The sequence below is a fragment of the Notolepis coatsorum genome, assembly GCF_963971535.1.
Source record: "Notolepis coatsorum genome assembly, chromosome: 12".
Classification (NCBI taxonomy): domain Eukaryota; kingdom Metazoa; phylum Chordata; class Actinopteri; order Aulopiformes; family Paralepididae; genus Notolepis; species Notolepis coatsorum.
This window is the reverse complement of record NC_140176.1, coordinates 41,551,051-41,565,094: the sequence shown is the minus strand read 5'-3', so window position 1 is coordinate 41,565,094 and position 14,044 is coordinate 41,551,051. Positions and strand designations below refer to the sequence as shown.

General features: G+C 41.7%; 1 protein-coding gene across 2 annotated transcripts in view; it reads left to right on the top strand.

The window, feature by feature from the left end:
* Positions 1 to 2,263, top strand: part of pign (phosphatidylinositol glycan anchor biosynthesis, class N) — a 51,926-nt gene extending 49,663 nt beyond the window's left edge. For both annotated transcript variants that reach the window (XM_084326332.1, XM_084326331.1), the window contains one exon: positions 394 to 2,263. In XM_084326332.1, the coding sequence (XP_084182458.1) occupies positions 394 to 410 (17 nt within the window). In that variant the 3' untranslated portion in view covers positions 411 to 2,263. The remainder of the gene's footprint in view (positions 1 to 393) is intronic.
* The last annotated feature ends 11,781 nt before the right edge of the window (positions 2,264 to 14,044 follow it).

Below are 14,044 nucleotides of genomic sequence, written 5' to 3'. Positions count from 1 at the left end.
CAGTATCAGCCACTATGTGATAGTGATGTCTCTCTGTCTCTGTCTCTGTCTCTCTCTCTGTCTCAATTCAAATGGGCTTTATTGACATGGGAAACATACGTTTACATTGCCAGAGCCAAACTAAACAAGCAAACAGAGAAATCAAAAGGAATCGGTACATTACAGAAGGAATTTCTTGTATGATTGACAGTCTTTATGGTGGTTGTATTCCATTGGATGTCCTTTTCTTGTCACAGCAGCTCACAAGTCTTGCTGCTGTGCTTGCACATTGTTGTATTTCTCTCTCTCTCTGTCTCTGTCTCTGTCTCTGTCTCTGTCTCTCTCTCTCTGTCTCTCTCTCTCAGTATCAGCCACTATGTGATAGTGATGTCTCTCTCTCTCTCTCTCTCCCAGTATCAGCCACTATGTGATAGTGATGTCTATGACCATCTTCCTGATGCTGCTCAGTGTGGTCACACACATCTTCACCTCCCGAAGACTCACTCTCTGGACGAGACGCAAGACGCACTACCCCTGAAGCAGCCTGCTGTGTGTGTCAGAGAGATGGAAGGAGGCTGATGTAGGAGGTTGCACATTTTTATTTCATCTGTGCAGCGTGCACTGTGTTCCCACATCTACACCTGTACTGTATGTGTACAATGTAAGCACAAGTGGGATGAGTGATTTGTGTGTGTGTGTGTGTGTGTGTGTGTGTGTGTGTGTGTGTGTGTGCGCATGGATGGGTGAGATTGTGTGCGCGCATTTATTTTAATATGGATTCCATTCATCGGACATCTGCTTGAAGTTGTTCATCTGGGATAAGGGATTGTTTGGAATGAACCGAGTGATTACTTAGGACTCTATACTGTATGTATATAGTGTATGCACTAATATTTATAGTTTTATACGAGAGAATCTAAGCGGTCTGTAACACGCATACATGTTATTTCTAACTATACTTGAATAATTGATTGTGATTGTTGTGAGCAATATGACTGTACAAGCAGTAGTCAGGACCGCTATCTGTATTGTCCGCCACAGTGGATACCTGTCGGTTTACAGTACCGTATATATACTGTATATGGGCACGAGTACTAAATGCCCATCCCTAGTTTACAGTGAAGATGCTATTTACTGAGTAGCTGCCTAAGCCATTTTTTATGTAGCCTTGGATTGAATCAGGGATGTATTTTTATTTCATTAATTATGTTTTCTTTTTGTGTGTGATTGAATGACTTTGTGTTCATCTGACATTGTGGAATGGAAGGAAAACCTTCTGCATCCACGCAACGCCGCTGGACTCATGCAGTTCCTTTTCTACCAATTTCTTAAATTACATTTCTGTGTAGTTGCAACGTGATGCTTAACCAAGAATTGTCTACTAGATTTATCCTGAAATAGTGTATTGTATTTATTCTTTATTTTTTTTATATAACTGATATTGTGTTCTATCGATGCTGTGCACACTCACCGTTGACTACTGTTCTGTGGGATAACGTGTGGGAAGGGAGTGCAGTTGTTGAGTTTGTGGAGGACAGGTCCAGTGTTGCAGCTTGGTAGTAGGTACACTCAGGAGCCAAGCAAGCAAGCAAGCAACCAACCAACCAACCAAGCAAGCAACCAACCAACCAAGCAACCAATCAATCAAGCAGTGAACCCACAGAGCACGGTGATTATAGAGATACACCTTACAAGCACCTAAGAAGACATGGGCAACTTCTTAAATGCAAAGCACTTACAGATTATGTATATATATTTTTATTGCAGATGTTAAGTTTTCCGTAGGGGACATAATTTGCATTTGAAAAAAGGTAATAAATCACAATATCGTGACTCTAGTATTGTGATCATATCTGGTTATTCCCACCCCTACAAAGCACCTCATAGACCCGCAATCTCACTCTTGCGCGCTCTCGTTCAGACTGCAGGAAAATGTGATTTGTTTCTCAAATCAGATCTTTAAGACCGACTGTCCATATTGTTATTTGCAAATGATCAGATCGGATTTGTGTGCCCAGACATCACCAACCCATCTGCATGGCTTGCTGTGGTAACGTTGGCTACCGTTAATGGTAATTCAAGCCCATATAACGATAGTTAACTGTTAGCCAACGCTATGTACTGTTAACATTGGATAACATGCTACAAAGATGATAACGTTAGGTAATGAAAGCTTATTGTTACGTTAACATTACATTTTTGACGTTAGACAAATTTATTAGCTAAGCTAACTAAATGGATTAGCTTAGCTAACTATCAGCTGCTGTTGTTCTCTGCAAGGACACAAAGGGAGCATGTCTATGTTCCCCGGGTCCTATGTTCCCCGCTTGATTGATTGGTTGGTTGATTGAACATTTTAGACCACCAGCCCTGATTCTAAACTCTAACCTTAACCAACTTCGAAAGAGGGCCTAAGCTTAACCAGTTCGAAACAAGGCGGACATTAATAATTAATAAAATAATAAAAATTAATAAAATGTTCAATCTATTAATAAATCAAGCCGGGAACATAGGACCCGGGGAACATAGGGATGATCCCGACACAAACAGCGCAATACATAATACAGTACTCATACCATCTCTCTCTCTCTCTCTCTCTCTGACACTCGCTCACTAGTTAGCCTCTGTGCCCCTAGTGATAATAATAATAATAACAACTTAGTTTTATATAGCGCCTTTCATAAAACCCAAGGTCGCTTTACATAGGGGAAAAAACAATAATAACAAACATGGTGGACAGACACAACATTCAATGTAGGAAATTAGGGGTCAAAGGCCATGGAGCTGGATGAGGGTGGGGGTGAGAACCCTAGTGATGGTCCACAGACATGGCACTTTGACTTACTATTAGCTAACTTCAGCTTCTGTTCATCTCTGCAAACACAAATAATGCAATACATAATACAGTACTCATACAAACACCATCTCTCACTCACCCCCCCCTTCTCTCTCTCGCTCTCTCTCTGACACTCCCACTCACTCATAGTTAGCCTCTGTGCCCCTAGTGGTGGTCCACAGACGTGGAGAAACTGCCCTCATGCTTCGCATCTATAACACTGCGGACTGGTTTCGCAATCATGGATTAAGTCTAGTCCTAGCCTGAGGATATTTCCTCAGTAGATTAAAGTCTCGGACTAAGCTTGATCCATGACTTTCAAGCTGGCCATGTATAGGAAGGAAGTGTGCAGCTTGGCCTGCAGCAGTGATGTGGGATGGAAACCCATCACTGACGATAAGCACAGTGGTTCTGTTCTGTATGAGTAAATCCGACACAGAAAAATACTGTTGGCAAAATGCCTACATTGTTGCTTTCTAATAGGGCCTGAAGAATCTACAGTTATTGCCACCCGCTCTGTCATCATAGTTACATAGTTCAGAGAATATTTAATACACACATTATATTGTATGATATGATATGGTATATGAGGGCAGACCTCAGGTTAAGCAGCATGTCAGGATATCTGGTCTCTAATAGCACCTACTGTACTATTCGCCCTATGAATAGACCCGTGTTGTAGGCAATATGAAACTTGTGCCACCAAATTAACGTTTATTTGCAACAGCATCAAGTGCTAAGTTCTCATAGTTACTTACAGGGGAAATTAGACTGGTTTTGTCACATCTCTGAATATCACAGCTAGCATCACCACCTCCTCTTTCAGTTCTACTCCGCTGTCTGTCTCTCTCACTCTCTGAGTAAATGTGACCGCTTCATTTGTCTATACTAGGCTTCTCTACATATTTGACTTTATTTGGTGTGCAGTCAATCAGGTGATCGGCAGTGATGGCCCTATATGGTCTGCGGCCACCTCTGGTCGCTCCCCAAAGGGCAAGAGATATATTTTCCTATAATGAGCCCAGGTCCCAAGGAGAGTGATTACATTCCTCCTGCATACTGCCCTGCAGAAGCTGACCGTAGTAGCTACGCAGACAGTGAAACTGAGGAAAATGGCTTTAAAGACCCTTTTTCTCTAAAACAGAGCAAGATTGAAATTTGTCACAAGATAAAACAGATACATTTCACTCTTAACAATTTTTTTTAATAAATGTTTGTTAAATGGTGCATTTATATAGCAGCTTTTATCCAAAGCCCTTTACAATTTGTTCCTCACATTCACCCATTCACTCACACATTCACGGCGGAGGCAACCATGCAAGGTGCCGACCTGCTCATCGGGAGCAGTTAGGGGTTAAGTGTCTTGCTCAAGGACACCTCGACATGCTGGCTGGGAGAAGCGGGAATCGAACCGGGAACCTCCAGATTACCAGACGACTGCTCTACCTCCCGAACCACTGTTAGTACAGCTCTCAGGTTTTTAGCAATCGGCTTTTTTTTTTCTTTTTTTTTCACTTGAATTTTCATTCAATAGACTTCACCATATCACATTTTAGATAGTATATCAGCAGAAGGTAGACCTTTTTAAGTTAATACAATTGTTGATACTGTTATGTGACCAATGGACCATATAACAACATCCAGTCCACTGCTGTATAGAAATGCAAATAAATATAATCTGGTTAGAAAGGTTTAGGTAACATAGATGGATGGGTCCACCTGCAATTAGCCAAGTACCATTATTTCTCATGACATGCACAGTGATGATGTAGCACATTGGTTCTAGAGCTATTTAGGATCCCAAAGGCCATGCACCCTCTGGAACCCCCCATCTGAAAATAATTGTGTTATATTAAAGATTCAGTACAATGAAAATTGTGTTTTTTTCAATCATCTTTTAACAGAAGGTATGTTGACATCAAATTACCCAAAATGTTAGAGCTGTTATGAAAAAGATGACTGAAACCTTTGATCTCCATCCCGCTGGATATCAACAGAATCAAGCCATTTCAGATATCCAATCTGCTTCCTCTGAAATATTGCACAATATCCATGAATTACTCTGATCAGTCGCATCTAGCTGCTCTGATTGGCCCATCAGTCACATGGTGTGGTGCTGCTCACTGGCAGCAGTGCTCACCGGCCAACGTGAACCTAGTTCTGGCTCTGATCTGGTGTTGGTGCCGGTTGGTTCAACTCGCTAACCTATATATATACTCGCCACATCATCCTCACAGCTCTCACCTCTCCACCACGCACACATCAGGGGGTCCAGCCATTCACACCTCTGGATAGGGGGGTGTATGTGGGGGGGTTGGAGGTGGCACTAGCTAACGTTAACTACTTAAAGGGGAACTATTTTACTATTTCTTTCACAATTTGGGCACTTTTACACAATTCCTGTGAGTTTATGGAACACCTCTGTAATTTTTTATTTTTTTTAATTCATTGTTTTGTATTTCTAATCAAGTCCTCAAAAACAGCATTTTTCTACCTCAAGATCTTGCACCTCATGGTACCAAAGCACCTCAAAGGCGCTAAAAACAAAATTACAAACATCTCAAAACAAACTGGTCAGACTACTGCTTGACCTTACTCCTAGAACCCACCTCACCCCTGCCCACTTTGACAACCTAGGATGGCTTAGAGTAGACGACAGAGTACAGCAACTTGCAATGGGCCTGGTCTACAAGATACACTACATGACCAAGGTACCCATGTACATGTCAAAATACTTCCCAAAGGTCAGTGAATACCACGATCACAACACCAGAGGGAGCTCCACAAATCATGTTAAACCCAGATTTGGCTCAAACAAGGGACTAAACACGTTTAGCAATTATGCCACATCAATGTGGAACGCCCTGCCTAAAGCTGTAAAGGAATGTGAATTACTACCCACTTTCAAAAACACTCTCAAAAAACACCTACGGGAGACTGCAATTCGAAACTGGCCCCTGTAAATGTCCTAACACAACCCCCTCCAATGTACAGTAAATTACCAAGTATGGTCTTGTCAATATTCCAATGTACAGTTTTGTTTGTATAGTTGTACAGTGTCCCCCACCCACCCCTCCTACCCAACCCCCCCCACCCACCTCCAATGTACAGTCCCCCCCCCCCCCACCTATTCAATCCAATGTACAGTTTCTACACCAAATGTATATACTTTTTTTTTTCTGGACTCTTTTTGTATCACAAACCGTACTGTATTTGCAAATCTGGTATGTCATAAATGTATAGATGTAGCAGTACTGTCTATCTGTATGTCATATATGTTACGATGAATTGAAAATGGGGGACCCTGATGTAAACAAGACAAAAGTCTTTCTCTGGTCTGCATCCCCTTAACAATTGTATGTATTGAGCTGTACTGTACTGTACCCATTCTGCAATCTGTTAATAAAGTTTTCAATCAATCAATCAATCAAAGCCGTTTTGAGCCTGGGCTCCTAAACCACTGCGCCGCCTGAACTTTATCATGCAGCGGTGTCTCTCTGACATCACAAATCAGCACATTTTCAGATGACTCAGTTCAGTGAGGGTTAATATTGTGAGAGGAGAATTGGAAGAATGCGCCAATATGAGAATTAGAGACATAGATCATATTAATATAAGTCCACATAGCTAGGAAACAATGCTAAACACTGAAAAAGGCCATTTATAAGATAGTTCCCCTTTAAGCTACAAGCAGACTGTTCTGACAATATTGATTTAACTGATTGATTTGCTGGGGGGGGACACACGCTTTCATGTACTCCTAATGTGCTCTCTGGTCATATTCTTCTAACGTTACTCCAGACCAGCTGTCACCTGCTTAGCTTACACAATCTTCTAACTACGATATTTGCTGGGGGGGGGGGGGGGGGGGGGGGATCGCTTTTGTGCATAGATCACTAGATTCATCAGCTTATAATACGCATTTCCTGGTTGATCAGCAGATGACAGGCAAAATTAACAATAGCAGACATTAAATACTACGACAGGCTTAGGAGGTAAAGCAGTCGTCTGGTAATCTGAAGGTTCCCAGTTCTATTCCAGCTCCTCCCCGCAGCATGTCGAAGTGTCCTTGAGCAAGACACTTAACCCTGATGCTCCTTATGAGCAGGTTGGCACCTTGCATGGTTGCCTCTGCCGTCGGTGAGTGAATGGGTGAATGTGAGCTATACGTTGTAAATAGCTTCGGATAAAGTCCATTTACCACAAACACAACACTGTTCTGACACACAATATGATGTGAGAACAGATTCGCTGGGGGGAACCGTTTTTATTGCATAGGTATAGTATAGAAGAAGAAGTCTTTATTATTTGTCATGCAGATGAAAACACACAGGCAAGCTGGGCACAGGAACACATACACACATGCATTGGGTCGCTGACAAAATGTCGTGCCCGGGGCCCACTCCAAGTGCTCGTGTCCGTCTGCGTTATGGACGCGACAGCGTTAGCCATCTGTTCTGCATGTTTTTCCATTGGGTTTATCTTATTGGGAGGGGAAACCCTTCCTGGCAACGCGGCAACCTGGTCCCCGAGCGGGAATCGAACCCAGTACCATCTAGCTGTGCCGTGGTGTATATGCCACCACGTCCATACTGAAGCTCTGTATCTTTAACCTTTCTAACATTAGTTGGTCTTGCTGCTCTCGATAATGCTGCCACAGCACAGTTTTTCTGGCTGATGAGAGCCGCTTCTTTGGTCTGTAAAAAACAAAACAAAGAACTGGTTGGAGATTAGGCACTGACCCAGAACCAGCCCTCAAAATGGTGGAAAAGGGGAGTCAAGCATCTATAATGTCTAGTGAACAGAAGGCCCCTGGGAGTTGGCTGTGCTCAGAGAGAGGGTGACCTAAATGGACTGCATTTTTATAGCGCTTTTATGCATCACCTCATTGCTGGATTGGAGCTCTGCACTTTATCATAGTCGCTCTGGTGATTAAGGTTCCTACAGTCTGCACTGAATTAGGACAATCTGCCTTTAGCTTCTGTGCCCCAGAAATGTTAGGAATGTTTTGCAATGCACTTTAAAACTCGATTCATTAGTATCTATTTGTCAGCTTACACCTTTAATAGCAAACCACTTCACCACAGTCTGTAGTTGTTTTTAATCATTTTAAATGTTTAATTGATTAATTATTTTATATTTATTATGTGTTGTATTTCTCGACATCATTGTAAATGAGAGCTTGCTCTCAATTATCCTTCAAAATTGTCATTTAATTTCATGAATTTACATTTTGTAGCTGATGCTTTTATCCAAAACGACTTACAAGTCCTGTACAACAAGTCAGCAGGAAGGGTACAACTCTAACAGCTAGGTAACAATGTTCGTCAAACAGTGTTGAAACCTGTTCACGCACACCGACGGTGGTGCCAATCTGCTCATCGGGAGCAGTTAAGAGTCTTGCTTAATGTTTTTGTTTGGCTGTTCACATTATTTAAAAAATGTGGTCCATATCATATTGCAGTGTGAACTGGTCACGCTCCTGAACTGACCCTGCATGTGCAAATTAACAATAAGGAAGATGGACGTAAAAATTCACAATTAATGGTTTAATTTACAAGTTGATTGTGCAGTGGAGGCCAGCTAATTCATGAGCATTCATTCATTTATGATACTCATACGTCCCCTCAAGTTTTGCTTGTACAGAAGTATCACCCCAAATACTTGCAAGGTATTGTATTGACCACTGACCACCTCCATCACTGTCTTCCATGTTTGTATTCACAGAGTGACTCCCACCACAGAATTGCGATGAATGTCAATCGAGAATGACATAAAAGTCATATGAATTCTGATATGACTGTTCAGACTGAGGTCGCATTGCAAAAAAATCTGACCTATATCTACATAGGAAAGTTCAGAACTGAAAAGATCAGATTCCATGTAAATTGTGCCATGATCTGAGTCACATACTGTATGAGCAAAGATTCGGATCACTTTAACAATTTTGCAGATTCAGTCCACAATAAGCCATTTATAACTGAATTAAAACCTCATTGTACTGGATCTTTTAAGTCCAGAATTGCCTAGCTGTCTATAGCCTACTGTGGTTGAGGAGATACCATTGGAGATATATGATATATATCATATAATATATATATTGACTTCTAGTGAATGAAACTGTGAAAATATTACCCAATTTTTCTTACAATATTTCAAAATGTGTTATTTTTTTATATATAGGCAGATATATTTTAACCCAGAATGCATGTCATACAAGTAAGTGGTGTGTCAAAGAGAGATGGCCAGATGAAAAAGGAGGAAGTGACTAGTGTTGTGGTTGTCTTGGCGGTAATGCAGCTGCTATTTCTGACACGGCGCGTGCACACACACACACACACACACACACCCTGTTCATAGACACACCTCCTCAATGCAGAGGCACTCAGAGATGAGGCTCCTGCAGTCACACTCTTTTGTGCACATACACACAAACAGATACCGATTCACACATACTCACTGTCACACAAACTGAACACCCTCTCGTCACTTATACCCACATTGTATTCACTCTATTGGAATCACACACACACACAGACACAGCCGAAACCCTCTCTACTGTGGGTAAAAGAGCATTCATGTAGTCAGAAGGATACTACACGGTATATACCCCCATACACTCTCAAAAACAAACTTTTTGCCAATTTATTTATTCACACACACACACACATGATTGCATATTGATTCTTTCCTCCGATACCACAAGGTAAGTGTACTTTGCTACGTTATGTTTATGCTATGTTTCTCTATTTTTATTTTATTTTACTGATGCCATTTCCATGCTGTCGGTAGAGATCCAAGATATTTATTTGCACAGTTAAACAGTTACACTGTACAATTATAATCAAATTTTGCTAGTCCACTCTTCACACAAAATCACAAAATATGGACTTAAACTAAAATTTGAATATTAAGAAAATGTTTTATACCCAGTTTGATCACCTGTACATTGTATATTACTGTTGCACTTTACTGCAACACTTGGTAGTCACTTGTGGCTCTTACAGCTCTTACTTGTGGCTCTCACTTGCGGCACGGTGGTACAGTGGTTAGCAGTGGTTAGCAGTACAGTGGTTAGCACTGCTGCCTCACAGCAAGAAGGTCCTGGGTTCGAACCCCAGCAGGGGACCTTTCTGTGTGGAGTTTACATGTTCTCCCTGTGTTCATGTGGGTTTCCTCCAGGTACTCTAGTTTCCTCCCACACCATAAAGACATGCACGTTAGGCAGGGACTACAGATGGAAACTAGCTATTATCTGAACAAAAAAAATAATCTAACCCTAACTAACCTTACTGTCATGCACTTGTCCTAATAAACTAACCTACACTGTAGCACTCAACACTTTGATGAACATTGTTACTCAGCTGATAGAGTTGTGCCCTTCCTGATGACTTGTCGTACAGAACTTGTAAGTCACTTTGGATAAAAGCGTCAGCCAAATGACTAAATGTAAATGTAAATAATTAGCTAAAATCTGGCACATTTACATTGATGTGGAAACTGAACATGTGCATTAACACATTCCCGCCCAACAACGTATATATCCGTGTTTCGAATCCACCGGTTGAGGACCACCCACGGATATGTCCGTGGCAAGGTTGTTTTGGCTTTTATTCCATTTTAATAACCTATTCAAGGTCGCCGAGCGGCACTGCAGATGTACCCTACTCTTTGAATTCGAAAAAGTGCATTACCTGTGCACTGTCCCTGGGTAAAAAATAAATAAACAAACAAAACTCACTTGTGGCTCTTCCCTCTGCCACAGTTTCCATCGCCGCGCCACATCAAGCGGTCCGGTTAATCTCCGGCAGCAGTGACACCGGTGATCTCCAGCACAAAGTATAGCACAAGGTATTGTATTATACCTATCTATAAAATGGCTTCCAAGTGTGCCCTTCAACAGGGTTGATGTTCTCCACCACTCAGCCATCCGTTTTTCCACTGGCGCACCTTTTTCCACCCACCATTGTGAACTGTATAAACTGACAGGCTGGTCCTCCCTCCACACCAGGCGATTTCATCACTGGCTTCTACTCATCTACAAGACTCTTCTAGGAAAGACACCTCAACACCCCTCCAGCCTCCTGCACCGTTCCCATAACAACTGCCACCTGAGGTCCAGTGATCTCATTACTCTATTCCCAAGGCCCGCACTTGTCTTTGGCCAGAATTTCTTTAGTTTTTCTGCAGAAAATGACTGGAACTCTCTTAAACTTTCATCACTTCTATCAGTCCACGTGTCCTCTTAACAGGCGCCTCCAAAATTGGCCATTTTATTTTTCGTTTTTGAGGACTGCATACTTTTCTTGCAAACCAAAACCCTATACTTTATACTTATAGCACATGCATGAGCCTGATCTCTTTTGAAAGATGACATTCCGAAGTTTCTGATACAATAAAGAAAATTCACTTTTAGTGCTAATGAAATAGAGTAACATAGGTCTGAACTTGAGTTGTAGTAAAACTTGTTACTAACGTTTTTCTATAGTAGTTAGTAGTCCAGAAGTAGTATTTCCCCAGAAATGATCATGGCTGAAACGACACCCTGGGTCCATAGCCTGACGTCTTGTGTAGTACATGTCCAAATCTCATAAAAATCCGTTCATAAATGAGTGATTAGAAGCGAAAATGTGTAGCGTTCCTGGTTTCTATTTCCTCATATTTCATTCATTCTGCAGTTTTTCTCTTCCTGTTTTCGCTCATAACCTTTCACCTAGATCCCTGGTCGTACACCCCCAGTTGGGGTATCATTGGAAAGCCACACCCCTTGGCTACAACCCTGTCCAATAATTTTCGAGATCGCCAAATGATTGACGGAACTAGAGCCCCAAGAGTCAGGAGGGGTATTTGCACAATACCGTGTACTTCGCGCAAGCCTCACATATTGGCATGTAACTCAAGAACCACTGAACGGATTTTGTCACCTGAAAGGGCTATCGACAGGCAACAAATATATATATATTGTATTAAAGAATATGCACACCCGAGCCACTAGAGGTTGCTAAAGTGCCGGTGGGCAAATTGTCCTCAAGAGGGCCCACATGTGGGCCCCCGCCTGTTAAGAGGATTTATTAAGCAGAAACTGCAACAGTCCCTAGCTGACTGTTGTACATGTCCTCTCTCTATATATTGCTAGTATTTATTTAAAAGCTGTTTCTTTACTTACTATGTATACTATGTACTAGAGGAGTGATGGTATACTATGTGTTTGAGGGGTGATGGTATGCTATGTGTTAGAGGAGTGATGGTATACTATGTGTTCGAGGGGTGATGGTATACTATGTGTTCGAGGGGTGATGGTATACTATGTGTTCGAGAGGAGTGATGGTATACTATGTGTTCGAGAGGAGTGATGGTATACTATGTGTTAGAGAGGAGTGATGGTATACTATGTGTTCGAGAGGAGTGATGGTGTACTATGTGTTAGAGGAGTGATGGTATACTATGTGTTAGAGGAGTGATGGTATACTATGTGTTATATGAGTGATGGTATACTATGTGTTAGAGAGGAGTGATGGTATACTATGTGTTAGAGGGGTGATGGTATACTATGTGTTCGAGAGGAGTGATGGTATACTATGTGTTCGAGAGGAGTGATGGTATACTATGTGTTCGAGAGGAGTGATGGTATACTATGTGTTAGAGGGGTGATGGTATACTATGTGTTAGAGAGGAGTGATGGTATACTATGTGTTAGAGGGGTGATGGTATACTATGTGTTCGAGAGGAGTGATGGTATACTTAAGCATTACATCACGTGGTTTGTGACCAATAAACCATGCCTAGGGGTGGTCGTTAGGCCCGAGGCGCAGCCGAGGGTCGTTAGACCCCCCTAGGCATGGTTTATTGGTCACAAATCACGACTACAAGTGGTGTAAAGCTTTTATACAACTGCCAGATTCATCCAACCTTATTTCTATACAATAAACACACATTAATCGAAGATTTATTGAAAAAAACCATCCGCCAGAAAAAGTAGTTCCCACAACTACAAAAAAGACAAGTTGCCTCCATGTGGAAGCAGCTTGAAGTGCATCCAACCAAACTAACACATCCAACTGTGTATTATTGGAATGATTGAGAGAAGTTGCCTCATGTGGAAGCAGCTTGAAGTGCATCCAACCAACTAACACATCCAACTGTGTATTATTGGAATGATTGATTGAAAATTGTATTACCAGATGCAGAATGGGTACAATACAGTACGGCTCAATACACACAATTGTTAAGGGAATGCAGACCTACTTTCCATAGAACTTCATTCTTAGATGCTTCTATATAAAGTAGGTAAAACAAATTAAAACGTTTTCTTTGCCCTATAGGAAAAAAAACGTTTTCTTCGCCCTATTTTTTTATTTATTTCTTTTAGCCTAAACTTAACCAGTTGGAAACCAGGGGTACAGTAATAAAATTAGCAATCAACCAATCAATCAATTCAATAGACCATGCTCACTTAAAACAGCGCTGCTTCTCTCTCAGTCTGACTCCCCCGCTGTTGCAGACAGGAGTGTGTGTGTGTGTGTGTGTGTGTGTGTGTGTGCGTGTGTGTGTGTGTGTGTGTGTCACAGTGTGTGTGTGTGTGTGTGTGTGTGTGTGTGTGTGTGTGTGTATGTGTGTGTGTGTGTTTGTGGTACGCCAGCGTCGGACAGTGTGAGAGTGAACGCTGCAGTCAGTGGGAAGGAAGTAGAAATTTAAATCAATCAATTAATCAATCAATCAATCCGCGATTTTTCTTTTGTTCTAGATTGACTCAAGACCCATCAATTACATCATCCAACATTGTTTAAAGGACTAACACATTCCCCTTGACAGAATCGCTTCATATTTAGTCGTTATGGTGCTATCAACATATCCATTTGTTGTCCGCGATCTTGTTTTCTCCCGGAGTGAGCCGGGGAGTGATATGTGATTCGGTTGTGGGCGGGTCCTGAGCCCAGGACCGTGGATTGTTGCCAATAAAGACGTGTAAATGGCCAATCAGAATCGAGAAATTTGCATGCCGTTGTATAATATGTGTTAGAGGGGTGATGGTATACTATGTGTTAGAGGAGTGATGGTATTGCCAGGTCATCATTGTAAATTAAAAGCTGTTCTCAATTGATCATCCTGGTCAAATAGAGGTCAAATACCTTTTTTTTCTTTTTTGGTATGTTGATTACCGGCTACAAAGCTGGTCAGTGACGGGTGCATTGAGTACAATTTCTTTCAGTGGGTAAGCGCCTGAGCAGT